Source organism: Asterias rubens, chromosome 16 (assembly GCF_902459465.1).
Source record: "Asterias rubens chromosome 16, eAstRub1.3, whole genome shotgun sequence".
Taxonomy (NCBI): Eukaryota; Metazoa; Echinodermata; class Asteroidea; order Forcipulatida; family Asteriidae; genus Asterias; species Asterias rubens.
The window spans coordinates 7,475,609-7,494,946 of NC_047077.1; the positions used below are offsets into that span (position 1 = coordinate 7,475,609).

The 19,338-nt window shown below is 37.4% G+C and overlaps 1 protein-coding gene across 3 annotated transcripts; it reads left to right on the top strand.

Annotated features, from left to right (window-relative positions):
• Positions 1 to 621: 621 nt before the first annotated feature.
• LOC117300898 (zinc transporter 2-like) lies at positions 622 to 18,092 on the top strand. Of its 3 annotated transcripts, none has more exons than XM_033784759.1 (8): positions 622 to 943; positions 12,288 to 12,497; positions 13,213 to 13,359; positions 14,432 to 14,585; positions 15,350 to 15,533; positions 16,198 to 16,303; positions 16,809 to 16,943; positions 17,476 to 18,092. In XM_033784759.1, the coding sequence occupies exons 1-8, from the start codon at positions 934 to 936 to the stop codon at positions 17,637 to 17,639; spliced, it is 1,110 nt and encodes a 369-aa protein (XP_033640650.1). In that variant the 5' UTR covers positions 622 to 933; the 3' UTR covers positions 17,640 to 18,092. The 3 variants fall into 3 exon arrangements, with proteins under 3 accessions (XP_033640650.1, XP_033640652.1, XP_033640651.1); XM_033784761.1 differs by lacking the exon at positions 622 to 943 and adding an exon at positions 2,710 to 2,810; XM_033784760.1 differs by lacking the exon at positions 622 to 943 and adding an exon at positions 9,100 to 9,174.
• Positions 18,093 to 19,338: the final 1,246 nt, after the last annotated feature.

Sequence of the window (19,338 nt, forward strand, 5' to 3'; positions counted from 1 at the left end):
CCAAGATTCAAGACAATAACGTTCACACAAATACAGAAATATACTATAAGTAAACAGAATCAGGAAAACTAGCACATACAATATGTATAAAAAAAAAAAAGTTTAGATGATGATGATGACGATGAACATTGTAACAACGTTAGAAAGGGGTTGGACTGCAGGGCTTGCAATTACAAGTTTGTGGGTTCGAATCCCCAAAGCTAACCGCTGATTTCAAAGTGACTAGTGTTGTTATCTAGTTACTGAATCAGAATTTCCACACAAATAGATAACATCATAAACAAACAGACAACAAAAAAATACCCCAACAAACACCCAACACCCCCATCAAACAATCACACAAACAAACAACATGAGTCAGCAAAGTTTCTTTGCTACATACAACGTTTTACTCAGATTTATGTTTTTACAACCAGACAGACGCGCTTTATAGGCAGGCAACTATTACGTACTCATTGCGTCACTGCCCCCCCCCCCCCCCCCCCCACCAGCAACTTGTGCGGGTCTGTTTTACAACACAAACACCAGTTTGCAATGGTGCACAACACTAGCTTGCAATGGTGCACAAACTTGCAATGGTATATAGTTAGCCTCATGTTTACATAATTTAGAATAGGAGCTTGAGGTAGAAACCATCAGCCAGGATGCGATTAAGTAATTTCTCCAATAATGTCATTCATACAGACGAGACGTTGCAACTTGTGAGGGTTGTCTTGAGGTGTCCTCCTTGTCATTGACATCTCTCTGATACCAGCTGGCCTCTCAAATACATTCACCACAGACTCGCACTCTCAGATGTTCATATTTCAGGGCAGAATTGGTTGCAGATAATGGTTGTAGATTATGGGATGCAGAACAGAGCACATTTCCTATCATATTCTCATGCATTCATGAAACTCATAGCGAGGCCGGAACTGCGGTCATCGAAGGTGCATGCCGGTCGGTGAGTATGGTATCCACCATTTTAATAGACCTAGCGTTCTAATCACACACTTTATAAATGATTCAATTCAACTACCGAAAGAGTATAATATGTTTAATGTTTCAGTTACCCGGACTGCATCTAAATGGAGATGTTTTGTTTGTTCATTGACCCTCAACCCCCTACACTAACCTTAGTGTTGAACTCTCTACATGATTAGTATATTGTCATTTATATAACACCCAAGCAGATCCTTGCCATTTGATTGGAGGATTGTCCGTCACGTGATAGCAAATAAAAGTACCATTGCACGCTGAGTCACTCACAGTGCTTTTTCGTTCCATCCGAAAAGTACCATTGCACGCTGCCAGCGTGCAATGGTACTTTTTGGATGGAACGAAAAAGCTGAGTAAAAACATCACTGCGTGCGCGTTGTCTTCCGTAACGCAGCAAGGCATATTAGTAAAATTACTAGCAGTCGTCTTCTACAATTACAAATTGGAGGCCTACACTTTGTTTGTTTTGAAAGTTGTATCTTTCAATCAAAATGACAAAGATCTACTTGGATGTTATATAAAACAAATAATGAATGTTTTTCATTCGTGCAATGGTGCGAATATGTTCATTCGTTGAAAGCTGGAATGTTCCATTCAACTCGGCTCCGCCTCGTTGAATAGAACATTCCATCTTTCAACTCATGAACATATTTGCACCATTGCACTCATAAACATTCATTATGTGTATACTATTGAAGAGCAGTAACATGTATCCATGGTAACCTTTCATAATTTTTATTTTAGTTGGCTCACTATGCCCAAGAAACGGCACTAACAATACTGGGCGAGTGACAAAATGGCCCCACGATATTGACAAGATCCGCTACCACTTATCACATGATTACTATAAACTCATCTATACCGGCTAACTGTCTTTGTTGCTTTAATGCTCATAGACAAGCTCGTTAACTCTGCCGGTAAATTAAGCCAATCGCCCCCGGTGTATCTGCTTCAGGAGGCTACAAAGGCGGAACTAGTCAAGCAGAACGGATAATACCTTGTGAAGATCAATTATTTAAGCTTTCAATTGCACTAGCTCAAGCACCGTGTCAAATTTCCATAGTCATTTGCATATCTCTTTTACCTGTTTAGGTATGACATCATAATTATCATGATTGGGTTTTCGGCGTTGCTGGGGAAGCGTAAACAAATTACAGCTTGACCACCTAGTGTTACGTTTATCCCTACACTAATAGTAAAGTGCCACCGATTATTTTCATTTTGCTAATTGGTAATACAAATCATTAATTCAACTCATGAAAAATTCCGAAACTTTAATGTGAGTTTTCTTTGTACATTGACCTTGAATGTTAAATGTGAACATGAACGTCTGTGTGTACTTCTGCTAATCACTTTCCTGTTTACCAATAATTTACACTATCTCGTTATTCGGTATACTTATACTGAACATTAATGTATACTCGTAAGACAAGCTTAATTGTCATCACTTGAGGGATTGTAAGTGACGCCTTATAGCTTAACTATAACCTTGAGTATACATTCTAAAAGCTAATCAACCATCCACAGTTTAGTTCAGCTATAATGATTCATAGAGCCGAAAACATCACCAACGTGTAAAACCAAACCATACAACTCCATTTTGATTGGTTGGTGTTACCATTATGAATATTCATGAGCGTATTCTGATGCAAATAAGGATGTACTTGATCTTGTTCCACTGATAGGCGTTTGCGACAAATTGACTTCATTTTACAAATAGTGCCACCTGACTCTAGGGGTTGCATAGCTGAACAACTTGCAAAGAGCATTGTGTTAGAAGGTAATTAAAGCCGTTCGTGTTTGGAGTATTCCACAACATCTCATAGAAACAGGTAGGAATGTTTTCATCTACAGTTGCCCTAAAGTTACGATTAGCCATTATATAAATATCCTTTGTATATGGTATGGTCAAAATAACCCTAAAGTACAGAGTTGGTTGCGATATCAAGAGAATTTACAATATCAAGAGTCTTTAATAAAATACATTAATTGCAGGGTGCTTAATGTGGGCCAATTGTGTTTGCTTATAGTATAGAATTGCGATTCTCAAAATGCAGTTTGTGATGGTATTCAAAGAATGTCTTTAATATCAAATTAAATTGACGCTTATTATTCACAATCTTTTAAGCTAATATTTTTTGTTAAGTATCGTCCAAGTGTACAAACCATCCCCAGGTAATGTGTTTACTGTTGGATACAATGTAGATGAAATACCACTAAATGAAAACTCACAGCTCGTGATTAAAGAAGCAACATTTTTGGCGATTACAGTTTATTCATTAAAACGGTACACAAACGAGAAGGCTGAGCAAAACAAACAAAAACCTTGAATGTACCTTGTATTGATTAAGATATAGAAAGCGAGTATATAATGTTAGCTGCATTCACAAGATGTGTACATTTATTTTAAACACAGAGCGTACAATACAATTAAATACAATAAAATACAAAGAGGCATTTATACCGCTGTTTCATTTAGATCACAGGGGTTGATGAAGCACATGACTCAAGAAAAAAGAAAAATGTGATAAAGAAATTAGGGAAAGGGAAACGACTAACACGAAACAAGAAATACCATTGGGTGAAAAGGTAAAATTTTAGGCCTTTCTTGAACATATGAAGGGATGTTGCTGAGCGCAGATGTGTCGGGAGACTGTCCATAATTGGGGATCCGCAAATGAAAATTACTTATAAGCAGCAGATTGTAGAGTGCGTTGGGAAACTTTATGTTAAGTAAGCTTAGGCTGGTTTTATCTATAGATTAACGTAAGCCAGTATGTGCAGGTGAGTAGAGAGACAGACTGAAAGACGATTGTAATGTTTAAGCATGACTTTGTGTAAACAATAACCATGATTTTGAATTTGATCCTGTTTTTGATGGTAAGCCAGTGGAGTTCTTTAATGAATGGCGTAGCATGATCTCGCTTGGTAGCACAGAAGATGATGGAGCAGCCCAATTTTGTATTTTTTTGGAGGCGTAGTATGTCAGATGCGTGGGATCCAAATAACACTGCGTTTGCATAGTCTAATCTTGAAAGGACTAACAATCGGACGATCTGTGCCCAATTTCATAGTGCTGCTAAACAGCATGAAATTTCTTCCTTGATAAAAACATGATTACCAACCAAATTTCCATGTGATTTTGAACGGATGTCGGACACTGCTCTATACGGCGAATATGAGCGATTGTCAAACTTAGTATGGAGTCTGCTCCAAACAATATCAGTAAACTCTTTGTTTTAGTTGAAAACCTGTCTCTGCCTATAACATCATTGTTTTATTTGATAATCAATTAATTTGTAAGTTGTGCTTAGCTAACAGCTTTATGAAATCGAATTAGGGTCAGAGTTGACTTGGGTACGAGTTGACTTAGGTACGAGTTGACCCGTTTCGAGGAAATCGAACCCAATGCTGTTGACCCATGGGTCTTAATACCATGATCTATATAGTAAAATTCGAAGCGATGTACTGCGGTAGACCTGGACAACACTTTGTGATCTCTGGTCTTTATATTTATTCTTCAATGTTAAAAGCGCTCAAAATAATATGATGTTTTGGAAAAGGTGTGGGAGAAATATGCATTGATCATCATTTATGAAAGAAAATAATACACTATTTTACCGGCATGGATAAATAGGCCTACCAAGTAAGTGTTTCAAGCTTCAGAATCCTCATTGTTCAAATGATGTAAAATGACTGGCATGAGAAACTGCCATGTAGTGCATGTATACGATTACAGCATTTCACCATGTTCCCTTCTATGTACAGGATTCGTCATAAACACAGTTTTTGAAAACCATTGTATACCTCGATATAACAACACAGCCAAATTCTCGACACCACAGTTTACGAACAATGCAAGGTCAACGAAGTTACGCTAAAATAGGTCACTCTATTCACTTGGTGATTATACAACCATAGTTGTCACTTTATAACTCAAATACATAGCATTGAACAGGTGTCTTATAAAGAAAGCAGGACAATGGTTTTTGTTTATTCGTCTAAGCATTTTAATTTAAATGGATTGTATAACACCCTTGCCATGGATAAACATGTCAGCAAGATCTACCAATCAACATATTTCTTTTACTTGCAAGAACTGTAAAAAGGCCTACCGTTAGAAAAACCTTATCAAATGAAACTATACAATATCTATTTTTTGGTCACTTCTCGCATTAGCAATGCTAATTCACTATTACACGGAGTTACTGAACACCCCAGCTCAACAAACTACAACTTGTAGGCTCCAAAATGCTGCCGCTCGTGTTTTAACGAAATCTTAAAACATGATCATTACACTTATTGTAGTAACTTTACTTCACATTCGACGACGAATTCAAATCAAAATATACCAATTGCATTTAAATCTCAAATCGGGTAAACTTCTTTTCATTGCAAAACTTCTTGCATGTCACGCACTCTTCGTTTTTCTGCTAAGACCCTTTAATTATTCCTCCAGAACTTCTCCTTCATGTTGCGGTCGTGCACTTTCCGCTTTGGAACACTTTATTTGCATTAGATGTTGTAGTTCTTTTCATTTGTTTACAAACTTGCTGAAAACTCATTTATTTAACTCCACGTATATATTTGTGTATATTTGTCTTTTGTTGCTTATGATTTGTTTTTGTTCTGCGCCTCGGGAGGGTATTGTACTAGTAGATGGCGCATTATAAATGCATGATTATTATTAGGTCACAAGCTCACTTCACCTCAAATTCTGTAATCCCTTTCTAAAAAAAAAACTTTAAAAAACACCGGAATGCTACTAATCGTATCATTATTTTTTACAACCTTTAAAATAATTACTTTGCCAAATAAAATTTAAAAAAATACCAGTTGATCGTCCCCTCCCTCTTCCTTTTTTGATACCGCATCCTTTTTATTATTATTTCTTATTTTACACTTTTTTCTTCTTCAAAAACACAATTGTTTTAGTGTAGGCCTACATGTTTCTCTCGTAACTAAAAGTAAGCGGTGACCTTAAACTGAAGAACTGGTGGCCAGTTATAATTAGAATACTTGGCGGACATCTTTGAAAGAAGAATTAAAACAAAAAAAATTCCCCCATCCTCCCATTTTTGGAAAAGCCGGACGATCAACTGGTGTTTTTTTGTACTTGGCCTTATAGATGATAAAACTTTAAATCAAGCATCTCTTATTGGGGCGTAACGTTTTTGTGTGAAGCACTCACAGCATATTACGTAATGTTAATATTCTAATGCAATTGAGAAACTGTCCATTTCTAAACGTCAAAACGGAAACAGTCGATGTTCAAAATGACAGCACCTATACTCACCGATAAGTCTTTTGGACATAATTAATGGGCAACACTCACAATGAATGGAGTTGTATTGTAAGTCTCGTTAGTACAAATACTTGATCAGTTAATTTATGACGACCTTGATGGACTGGAACAATTAAATTTTTATCTCATTGTCATCTTGACTTTGTCATGTAAAGGTGACTCGAGTTGAAGCATTGAGTGACTGTACTATTACAAGTCAATTTATATATTTACTTTATCAAAATGGATGACTCCGACATGATAATGACGATGCGGATAAAACAGGTGGTTACAGATGACTGTACAAAAATGGCGGATTACTCCCAGTATTATAGTACGATGTGCTGTAGTTTAGAAGAACAATAGGGCAATGTTATTGATGATATGCCTTTTTGGTTTAAATTATATGGGAAAACAACTAAAGACTTCTCAACGTACTCGTGATAAATAATTGAGCAAGTATCAGTAATAAATTGAACGGCAAAATAAAGAGCAATTGATGTTTGTAAACATAGCAAACAGGGGTTTAAAAAAGTGCAACTTTGCAACAACAATATATTTTCTTCATTTGAGTTTCCCTTTAAAGCCATTGGAAACTTTCTGAACAGAACAAAAATTAAAAGTACACAGTTTTACAAATAACTTACAGGGTTTACAGAAGATAATGGTGAAAGACTTCCCTTGAAATATTTTTAAAACAGTTATCAATTCTCGATATCGAGAATATACATATTATTTTATGGAGATTGCACTGTCTAACTTGTAAATTTTTGATATGATGAAAGGGGCACATCTCAAAACTTGTACAGCCTACTTTAATAATTCTTGGATTTATGTGAAAAACATGACGCAAAATGTTAACTTTCCTATGACCAGTGCAGTATCTTGCCTGCCAGAACAGCCAACGAATGTATAAGGTCACACTTAAACAAAGGTAACATGGTCTATTGACGTTCAGTGCCGTACAGCTGTACTTGCCGTGTTCACATTTTGCATGAACTAGCAATTTAAGGTAACATGGTCTATTGACGTTCAGTGCCGTACAGCTGTACTTGCCGTGTTCACATTTTGCATGAACTAGCAATTTAAGACGAAAATAAACTAATGAACTAGCAATTTAAAGGAACACGTTGCCTTGGATCGGTCGAGTTGGTCCTTGAAAAGCGTTCTGTAACCGTTTGTTATAAAATCTGTATGGTTAGAAAGATGTTGTAAAAGTAGAATACAATGATCTACACAAATATGCCTCGAAATTGCGTGGTTTTCTTTTTACCTCGTCGACTAACACTGTCGGCCATTTATGGGAGTCAAATTTTTGACTCCCATAAATGGCGGACCGTGTTACGTACAATGAAACCGTGCAATTTTGAGTGATACTTGTGTGGATTATTATATTCTACTTTTATAACATCTTTCTAACCATATGCATTTCATAACAAACGGTTTCAAACGCTTTTTATAGACCAACTCGTCCGATCCAAGGCAACGTGTTCCTTTAAGACGAGAATTATAACAATTCTATATAAAGACCCGGCAAATAACTGCAGCTTTAAAATCAAAATTTGCATAAACACGACGTGTATGAATTGTGATCTAGATGCCTGGCAAAACATAATCATTTTTTGGTTGTGTTTATTTGGCGAATGATTGTCCAGTAGTTTATTTCCCTGCCTTTCACCTCCAGGACCCCGGTTCGAATCCTACCTCATACCGGAGCCTTGCATATTGAATGGGGTTTTCAGTCCCTAACTGATTGCGTGGGTTGTCCTTATGGGGTTTTCAGTCCCTAACTGATTGCGTGGGTTTTCCTTATGGGGTTTTCAGTCCCTAACTGATTGCGTGGGTTTTCCTTATGGGGTTTTCAGTCCCTAACTGATTGCGTGGGTTTTCCTTATGGGGTTTTCCACCCACATCTAAAACAGCACTAAATATTTATTTTATTTCCCATTCATCACAATGTCGACTGTTTTGTTTGGTGTTTGTTTGGTGTTTGATTTAATTAATTAAGGCAGTGGACACTACTGGAAATTACTCAAAATAATAATAAGCATAACACTTTTCTCGGTGACGAGTAACGGGGAGCTGTTGATGGTATAAAACATTGTGAGAATCGGCTCCCTCTTAAGTGCCATAGTTTTCGAGAAAGAAGTAATTTTCCACGAATTTGATTTCGAGACCTCAGGTTTAGAACTTGAGGTCTCGAAATCAACCATCCAAACGCATACAACTTCGTGTGACAAGGTTTTATTTTTACCATCACTCGCATTTTCGATGACCGATTGAGCTCAAATTTTCAGAAGTGTTATATGTTATGCATATGTTGAGATACACAAACTGTGAAAGGCTAGTCTTTGACAATTACCAATAGTGTCCACTGCCTTTAATGAGACGGTCAAATTTCATAAAAGGGGGCCGAGATAAAACATGTTCTACTCACACCTGTTTATGACTTGGAAACTTTAAAATAAGGAAAAGCTCACTCATCAAGAAATTTTCTTTTTATAAATAAATGTTTTGCCATGGAAGGGCCGAAAAGGCCTGGGGCTGATTTCAGTAGAGTTTAAACTAGTCCTAACTTGGAACTGTAGTCCTACATTATAAGATATTAAAAAACACTTATGGCTAGTCTTAGAGGACGAGTAACTCGTTCTAACTCGCGATAAGACTATAGTCTTATAACTCTTTGTGAAATCAACCCCTGGATGTCTGTTCTGTTCCAGTAAGAATGCAATAAAACACTTATGGCTAGTCTTAGAGGACGAGTAACTCGTTCCTCGCGATAAGACTATAGTCTTATAACTCTTTGTGAAATCAACCCCTGGATGTCCGTTCTGTTCCAGTAAGAATGCAATAAAAGAGACGGACTAAAACCAATGGATGGCTGCGCATGTCCAGGTGAATCATGTCACGTGGTAAGGAAGTAAAACAGCTTGAAAAATAAACATCACAACATTACTATAGAAGATTATCCGAGGTGAAATCAACTTTACGCATGGCTGATCAAAAGAAGAACATTACTCTGTTGAGACCATTATTCATATTAATACATTCGATACATTTTCATGATACGATCTAGTAACCTTCAGCTATTTAAAAAACGAAATACTTCCAGCAATTTTTTATGAACATTTCAAACGGTGTAACCATACCCCAACATTAATTAGGAGTACATGGTATTTTCATCAAAGATAGTCAATAAATCAACGGATTGCTGTCTGGAAATTAATATCCGTTTAAAACAAAGTGTCCCTGAATGTATATCTTGAAAACAAATTGACACATGTTTTCTTTCTTTCTTTACACTTTTCTGCGTGTTGTTGCATGTTGTTTTTGGTGTGAGATATAATTATGTGTAGCCTGTGTCGTAACAGAACAATAAACCCTAGTTGTCTGAACATCTCTTGAAGTCATGACGTAAATTATTGAGATATTTAAAAGTAGCTTTGTCTCTGCTAAAAGCTTTTTAATTCCTAAATTGTAATCATATGTTGAGTGATCTAAAGACCCAATATTGTCTGAGGGATAGGCAATTACTTTAAGCACCCATGCGTGTACTGTTAGATTAAGATCAGCTAGGATGAGTAGAGCGCGGTAGAGAGTGAAGACCAAAATAACTTCAACGTGATCTCACCTGCAGATACATTCTGTATAAATAACTCCCGAGTTGAAATTGATCAGGATTCTCAGTACCGGGGACTGTGACTCATTTATGGATATTTTGATATAGATTTCGGGTTATATCTGACCCTGGAATGGGTCAGGCCCCCTGACCCCATTGTCAGGCCCCGGTACCAAGATTTGGGTCAATTTTAACCTAGAAGGTTTTAAGAGTGTAGCAGAAAATTACGGAAAGGGACTTTTTTAAGGCATTGGTTTTCTTCCTATAGACAAACTTTTGGTATATCAATGTTAGCCCTGGCGGCCTTACACTTTCGTATTATACTGCAGTGTATATGTGTGTATAGAGGAAGAGTTCTATGAAAGTTACTCCAGCCATAGAATTGTGGACAAGTCGTTAGATGTCTGTCGCGGTGACTACCGCTCTCGCGCTGTGCAGACGGGGAGTAGTCGACAGCACAGCTTCGCACGAGAGAAAAATCTCGCGAGAGCAGTATTCGATTGCGGAGACTGATCAATTGACTTATTGAAACTTAATTGGATAAAAATACAGCAAGAACATGCCAAAATACCTACACACAACAACAGGGGCAGAGACAAAAGACAAACCAATAGAACACAAGATAGAAATACTGCACAGAAAGACAAGCCCCAAAAACTCAATAACTTATAGAATTATTTTCATGCAGGCACCACGCCTCGATTATCACCGCGACAAATCATTAACGACTTGTTCACAAGTCTAGTTCAGCCACATTTTGTGACTATTTTAGTTTAAAATAAAAATAACCAGTTCTAACCATCATATTCTTCACACATCAGATCGACTTCAACGTGCTGTACAGAAAGAACCCATAGCTGCCTATATGACCATGGATGTAGAAAATAACAGACGCCCACCAAGTCTCAGGGATCTCATTGTCCGAGCAGAAGTCCCTCCCATTAATGATAATGTTTAATCCCCCTCTACCACAGGGAACTTTAAAGTAACCTGGAAATATTCTGTTTTCTTCAAACATTTGAGTATAATTATGTTTCTGAACAATAAAATAATTGTTTGAGTAATTGTTCTTATATGTTTAAAAAAATTAATAAAGTTGTGTGGGGTTGTCTAAAACATGACGCCATCCCAACAATTTTTTCCAGCTAGTGGGGAAGTCGAACAAGGCTGAAAGACGTAACGAACCTAAAGGAGCATTTTGCCTGACGTGAAACAAATCAGGTATTGTTTCAACTTTTAGGGTATGTTTTAGCTTGCGCCAAGCGTGACTATCTTGTGTTGGCACTGCATGCGATTCATCGCGCCTCGATTGACGTTAGGAACAGCGCCCTCTCGGGTTGGGCTTATTTTCAAATTTGTAAATAACATGGGAAATATATATATTTTTTTAAACCTTAGTTAATTTTTTATTCATATTCCACTCATCAAAACACAAATTTTAGTGACAAAAGCTTTATTTTGACAAAACACTAGTTCCAGGTGACTTTAAGGTTTTCCAACATGTCCAAATGCATCGTCTGTAGACAACACATGAGGGAATCGGACTCCCTCACCAGCATTAACGGTGGTACCACAAGGGGTCATGTCACCTGCACCACCACTAATCTCATTTATCTCATATCTTGCAGAGTATGTGGTGTTCAATATATAGGTGAAACAAAAACTACACTCAAGAGGCGTTTCTATGCCACTCTGGATTAGACGCCTTCGGACCATTCAACCCATGATCTGAACGTCCAAGAAGGAAACGGCTAATAAACCTTTTGTTTTGCCGTCTCCTTTTTCCCCACGGATATCCCTCTTTTAGCCCGCACCTTAATTAATTACTTTTCCCCCCACCTCTTCCCACCCTTGATATTGTCCTTCGTGTTTCCATCTTCTTGTGGTCAAGCCAGAGTGCCTTCCCTTTACCCCCCCCCCCCTTGTCCCCTATTCATGGTTTACCCCCTTGCTTATTTCTATATGCTTTCATTCATCATGTATTCATGTAGTTCCACCTACAGTATCATACGGCTTCGTGACGTGGTCATCGTTTGTCCGGGAGAACTCTGTATTAGAGACTAGTAGGATATTAATTTTATTCAGCGTTCACTCGCTAACACTGTTCCTGCGTACAGTTTATATATATAAAAATACATAATGTATTTCCACATCATTGCTTATGTTTCACTTAGTTACCTGTTCATGTTTGTTGTGTTCTCATTTAGGGTCGAAACGTCAGGCCATTAACTATTTTTTGCATTTATACCATCGGTCCATTTGGTTGGTAAGTTGTTTGCAATAGCAAATTTTATTTTCTCATCTATTTCAGTTTAAGGCTAAATAAAGCATGATTGAAAACTTGCACAGCATTTCAAATATTGTTTTATATTTAGAATTATAATTTAAACATCTTGTTGATTACAGACAGCTGTGACGTCATGGGCGCCAAAAAAGGCAAAGATGAAATGCTTATGGCCTCGGCACCAGACCAAGAACCGGGCTACGGTAGCCTAGATGGGACATCGCGTGAAGATTACGCTCATATGACACGTCATGAAATGCTTCTACACACTAGAAGACGACTTTTGATTGCTGCAACATTATGTTTCGTAGTTATGATCGCTGAAATAACAGGTACGCAAATAAATCAATCAATCAAAAACACGAAAAATGAGCAATTGTTCTCGGTAATGTGCGCCGGGTCAGAAGTAGGCCTAATGTCTCCATATTAACTCTTATTTCTCACAATTTCAACAGGACTATAGCATGCTTGGCTGCAAAATAACAATCCACCTAATTTTCAAAGTTTGGTATAATAGATTCACCAATGTGTCTATATTAGCCTATAGACACATGCACTAACATATTAAAGTAGATTTGGGAAACTTTTGAAAACCATGCATGAACAACAATCAGAGCCCGGGTCTGAAATTATGTGTTCTTTTACGAGCGTAACACACGGAACCTTTACGTCCCATTCGAAGTTATGGTTAATTTGATGTGTTACCAAGGTTCATATGTGGCACGACCGGGATTCGAACCATACACTTTGCATGCTGGCGATAAAGCTTGGCACAACTTCATAGAGCTGCTTAGGCACATACGCTAAGCACAACAAAATTATGCTTTCTAAAATAAGGTTACCAGACCTACCATGTCACATTATGTACCATTTTGTGATTGGTATCCTGCTCAGTTCTGCTTATCAGTGAGTTGTTAAGCAGTATGATCTACTTAAGAAGCTCTATGGTGGGCTCTGAACTTGAGCCCGGTAAACCGCACGTTCACAACACTCCATTTATAAACCATCCGACAATGTTGTTGTTGTTGTTGTTTGTTTCCCGAGCAGGAGGTTATATCGCTGGTAGTCTTGCAGTAATGACTGATGCTGCTCATATGATGACGGACTTTGTTTCATTCGTTGTTGCACTTCTTGCTATTTGCTTAGCAAGGAAGAAACCGAGTAAGAAGCTGACTCATGGCTGGTACAGAGCAGGTAAGTCCAATGGAAGTACGTGTGACGTCACTCAACTGTGGATTTGTATGAATCTACACTTCATTTCAACATGTTTTCAGATAGCATGTGTTTTGTTGCAAATCATGTGATCTTTTTAGTTTTGAAAGACAGTTATCTAAGTTGAACTAATAGTTAATGTCGATTCGTTTTTAAGTAACTAATGTAACTATAGTTCAACTTGAAAATTACTGTCTCTCCAAACTGAAAAGATAACATGATGTGCAACCAGCTGAAAACATGCTGTCTTTCAACATACAAAAAAATTTCCCAGTTAAAAACATTCACTTTAGTAAAAACAACGGAGCAAACTGACATTGTACTCAATTATGTTGCAAACGGTATAAAGTAGGCCTATATTTTTTGCAAATAAGTTATAAAATGTGACCAAATTATAGATAAACAAATAAGTGTTAACTATTTTTGAGAAATCAAAATGTTGAAACTTTGTGGGAAATAGTTCAAGTCTGTCTGATGAAGTGTAGATGTTACCTCCATGGATGCAGGACGATCTCTCGAATCTCACTGGGTGCGTGGGCTTGAACTTAAATTACTGAGTGTCTTTCCTCTACAATGCACCATTTCATATTATGTTTGCCTCACGGTTCAATGATTCCCAAATATAAAACCCTAGACGAATATCGATGGTGAAAAACAACGTTTCTCAACTTCTAAAGATGATTTGTATCCTTGTATCCTTTCTACACATCTCTATACGTAATGAAAAACTTCAACAATCAAGTTCCCTGATATGTGAAATACCACGCGTATCATTTATTACACGAAGACTAAGCCATTAATCTAGACAAGTATTAATCAAAATAAGCTAATAACTCAAGGTGTAATACTTTAGTATTACACTCAGAAGTTCAATATACTTTGTAATATAAAATAGCTCAACTGGATTTGGACTCACGAAAGTACTGATTGGTATAATCGGCAAAAACTCATCAATTAAATTTTAAAAAAAATACAGAGAATTTGAATTTGAATTTCTTGGCGATATCTTTTCATATATTTTCAACGACTGTTCCATACTAATATTTTGTTACAGAAATCATTGGCGCCCTTTTCTCTGTGCTTCTTATATGGGTACTGACGGGTGTACTCATTTTCTTGGGCATCAAACGGTCGATGAGTGAACATCTTGAGATAGATGCCGACATTATGATCATTACAGCATCAATTGCTCTAGGTGTCAACATCATGTAAGTCAACTGTTCATTTCTTATCAAACCTATATTATTGTTATTATTATTATTTATTCGGCCATTTCACAAAGAACAATAACAATACATGTAATTGCAAATCAGAAAAAAGTAATAGGAAAAACATATAACATAAAATATGTTGAACAGAACTACATGAAGGCATACATGCTAAGTAATGGCAACTAAAGCACTGGACCTTTATGAAGAAGACTGACATAAGGTTTGGATACAACAAGAAACATGTGAAGAATAGATGAGCGAGAGGATAGAAAGACATGGTGGGGGAGGGAAGAGCAGGGAACTACGATTAGGGACAGAGACAACCCATTTCAAGCTGGCCAGGATTAACAAAAGAGTACTTCCCTAGCAAGTCAATCCAAACTTGAGATGGGAACATAATATAAAGAATAATAGACTAATTAAAACAGATATATTTATAAAAGAACATATTATTGTAAAAATATACTATTCAGATGGGCTTTAGATGGCTAAAACATAACGAACAATTTTACGTCCAACAACAATGCTTTATAATAAGAAAGCTAATAGCACACCGAACGTCACTTAATATAACCAGATTATGCTTAAGAAAACTACACATGTCCAGTACAAATGGTTACAAATTTAAGCAATTTATTTATTAAAAGAGCATCTGGCACCGCAAAGCTTATTGTTATGTGGTACACCGAGTTAATTGGCATTTATTACTGAATCGAGATTATCATATAAAGTATAACGACAAATCACTTTTATTTCCACAGCTTGGGTTTAGTGCTGCATTTACGTTGTGATGAAAACAATCCCTGCTCTCCTAGTTTACCCGTTATTGGTGCACATGATCATGATCATGAGAATGTCAATCTTCGAGCAGCAACTCTACACGTCATCGGTGACATAATTCAGAGTCTCAGTATTCTTATTGGAGCAATTGTTATTTATTTCAGGGTAAATAAAACAAGACATTTTAACTGCGTTTTTTTTTCTTTGAAACTAACAATGAGGAAGTTTTGGTAAGCGACTATGTAACTGTGACGTATAGCTTTCGAATTGACCAAATCGATCATGCTCAAGTGCATGGTTCGATAGTCAATCTGCTGTGCTCTATGGTTACTGGTTAGTCTAGTCATGGAGGATGTCTAGTCTATAGTCAAGTCAATAGTCACCATCCGAACTTGCTCAATCATGTTGTTCTCCTTTAAACTTAAACAAACAAACAACCAATCCATCTTCACATTTTAGTGATAAATTCCTAGAACCATTCTTGGGAAACAACGTTTTACACGAGTTTACGACTTTACACCAAAAGCGTGAACCATGATTGTGTTAGTATAATTATTAAATGTCCATCAAACCGAACTCTTTCTCACTACGTTCTGAATGTAGTCTTGTAGCAAGACGATAGTAATATGCGCGGCGATAGAGGGCGATAGTTGAGTGAGATAGTATGGATCACAACGGCTTGCACCAAGACTACATTTTCCGGAACGTATAATAGTGAAAACGAGTTCGTTGTGAGGTGGGGGGGGGGGGGGGGGTATGAGTAAGTTTTGTGTATTGTTAATACAGACTTAATTGTGAATTAACAAATAAATGTTGCCTTCATTTACAGCCAGATTTGACCATCATTGATCCAATCTTAACCATAGTATTCAGCGTTCTTGTGTTTCTGACAACATGCAGATTGTTTCGTGACATCATAATGGTTCTTATGGAAGGTAGGTCGCCAGAGGGAGCCATTCAGAATGTTTCCAAATTCCACAGAAACTATAGTTGGAAGTCAGATCATAAGCCTTAAACACATACAGTTTCTTTGCAAACTTATACATCCAATAGTTGTTCACCTCAAAAGCATATGGTACAGATCAGATAAAGTGCAATGAGATAAGTGGTATAACCAGATTTTATATGTCTTGCTTCTGGTACGGTTGCGGGTGGGGTGGGGGCAAATTAAAACAAAAAATGTTTGATCTCATTTGGAGTGTATGTGTTTGGAGGGAAGGGGGGGGGTTGTGAGCAGGGTTAGGGCTCTTGCCCCCCCTCCCCCCTCTGTTGGTGATTCTATTCAAGCGATCGACTTCATTCGTAGTTCTGTCCGCAATCGGCATGGGTTCAGGTTGTGAGGTTACACAATGGTAACGTAACATCAGTCGAAAACACCAATTGTGATAAAACGTCATCAACTGTAACTGGTTGATTAATTTTCTTTCTCTTAATAAATAGCTAAGCCGTCTTCTCTTGATTACTCTGATGTTCGTCGCCGATTGGTCGAAATAGATGGCGTTGAGGGCGTTCATTCATTGCGGATTTGGGCGCTGACAACTGGAGTAAATGTCATGAGTGCACATCTTGTCATAGGTAAAATGTTTTTATTAATTTAGTCAGTAATTAACAGAAGAATTGGCACTGAGTTGTGATAACTACCGTCTGTTCTTTTATGTTACAAACATCTTGTGAGTTGGATGGGAAGCCACACGCTGGGTCGACTGGGCATTCATACTACAATAGTTTTTAAAATAAGCCTTTTGAAGGGAAGAAAACAAAATGAGTGCTGATTGCTGACAATAATCTACTGCAGTGTAGGTTTTTACTAATTGAAAAGGTGACAGGCTATTCGGCCACAGCCAATAAAGGGGCTATCGGAACTACCTTCAGTTGTTAACTACCGGACAATCTCGGTGGTCTAGTTGGTAGGCACTGCAACCGTCGAAGTTCGAATCCCACCGAGTGGAATGTGATTGGTTTTCACAGAAGTCGAGAAAAGAGGACATAGTGCTTACACACATCACTTTATAAAGATTAAAACCAACAATTTTGTTCGTTTTCTCTTGCAGATCACGCATTTAATGTTTGAAAGTTAAATAATGTGTTTGTTGTGTTACCGTTTCAGCCACTCTTTACGACGGGGCACCAGTTAACGCACGTGGGATATTGAAAGAAGCGCGTCACATCATTGAGACAACGTTCGGAGTGCTCAACTCAACCATTCAAATAGAGTACAGTGATGACGGAATGGCGTTTGTATGCGCCAGAACACCAAGCCCATCAGACTAAACAGAGACAGCGCCCTCAAGAGAATTTTGCTTGGCTTTTATTAAATAACCAGCATCATGTTACTTTGTAATTTTAGTCTTTCTCCATTAATAAAAAGGGAATATGAGAAGAAGAAAAATCTTAAAATCGTTGTTCCAAATTAACAAAATTCTACATGAATAAAAGTATTTCCTTAAGTTTTTAACAAGTAAAACCATATTTAATTATTTACCTTCTTCTTCGAGACCCTCATCTCACTCGATAAATGTTGAGATTGAAATTCTGAAAAAGGGTTATGCCTACACAAAAGTTTATAACGAACCGTCGCGACGGTTCGTTATAAACTTGTTTTGAGTAATTACCAAACGTGTACCTTCGCTTTGTACGACGCGTCGTACAAAGCGAAGGATACACGTTTGGTAATTACTCAAAACAATTATTAACTTAAAAACTGACTTTGTAACGAGCATTGAAGAGCTGTTGATATTATAAAACATTGTGGGAAACGACTACCTCTGAAGTGATGTAGTTTTTGAGAAAGAGGTAATTTCTCACTAAAATAATAAAAGACTTCTAGCTAGAAGTGTTTTATTCCTATTTGAAGGCACACAAATTTTGACAATAACCAAACGTGTACCATCCCTTTAAAACAAAAATCTGCACGATGCCTCAATACCCTTTCGACTTACTACTCGCAACTTTTAAGTTAAAAGAGTGTTTTAAATTCCCCGAGCGTCACATATCTTGAAGCTTAAATGTGTAGCTGCATGAAACACATAGGTCCTTTATCAAAAGATAGTGCTCAAAAGTGAAGGCTGTAAACGGATTTGTTCCCGTTTAAACTTTTCTTGTCTGTTGATTCTCTTGAAAGCTGGGAGGCCTATGGCTGAGAATTCTCATTAGGAGCTGGTCCAATCATAATGACGTACCATTAATAGACCCGTTGTGTATATATATAGGTCACAAGACCCCCCCCCCCAATTGAGGGCCGAGAGTTGGTGCCTCCCGTCCATTGTTTGACTCTATTGCGTCATACACGCAAGGGGCCATTGTCCGTCATTTCTGAAACGTGCATGCGTGAAGGCTAGAGGGAGGTTTAGCTGTACGCTACGCGATAAAGCACGTGAACGTTAAAAAAAACCGGTTTTTTTTCTAGGTGACGTCACCACTTTGGGCTTATTTCATGCTCGTGTAATACGATGTCTGTACGTACGTACCATGACGTGGGACCCTGTAACTTCACGTATGCTAAAAGCAATTTTTTGACGTTCACGTCACTTCTCGCACTGCGCGTACATGCGTATAGTGTTCCGTTGTTTTTCATCAAAGATGGCGGTCATGACGTCATATGCAACACATTTATTGGGAAGATATGGACTACACTGTATGTTAATGCCAAAACTGGTGATCAGATATTTTGTTAAATCTCATTCTATTTTGTTTAGTGTTGGATGATTGTTGGGTGTGTTTGTTTTTAATTGTGTGTTTAACCTGTTTAACCTTTTAGCTACTTTTAATTATTGAACGTTTGCAATTCAACACATCAGTTGTCACATTATACTGTACATTCCTTGTTTAATTTTTTTTTTTTAATGAAATAAACCAATAAACATGGTTGTGCTTGGCGTCTGGATGGCTGGATAAATGGTCTGACAAGGCCTCTTTCAGGGGGTGTGCCAACGAAACATTGAAATACGAGACAAGACCATTGACTTAGTAA

Bases quoted from the DNA above. Each gene is read 5' to 3' on its own strand.
- LOC117300898 (XM_033784759.1), top strand. The intron at 15,534-16,197 runs GTAAATAAAACA...CTTCATTTACAG, and splicing joins CAATTGTTATTTATTTCAGG to CCAGATTTGACCATCATTGA. The intron at 16,944-17,475 runs GTAAAATGTTTT...TTACCGTTTCAG, and splicing joins GAGTGCACATCTTGTCATAG to CCACTCTTTACGACGGGGCA.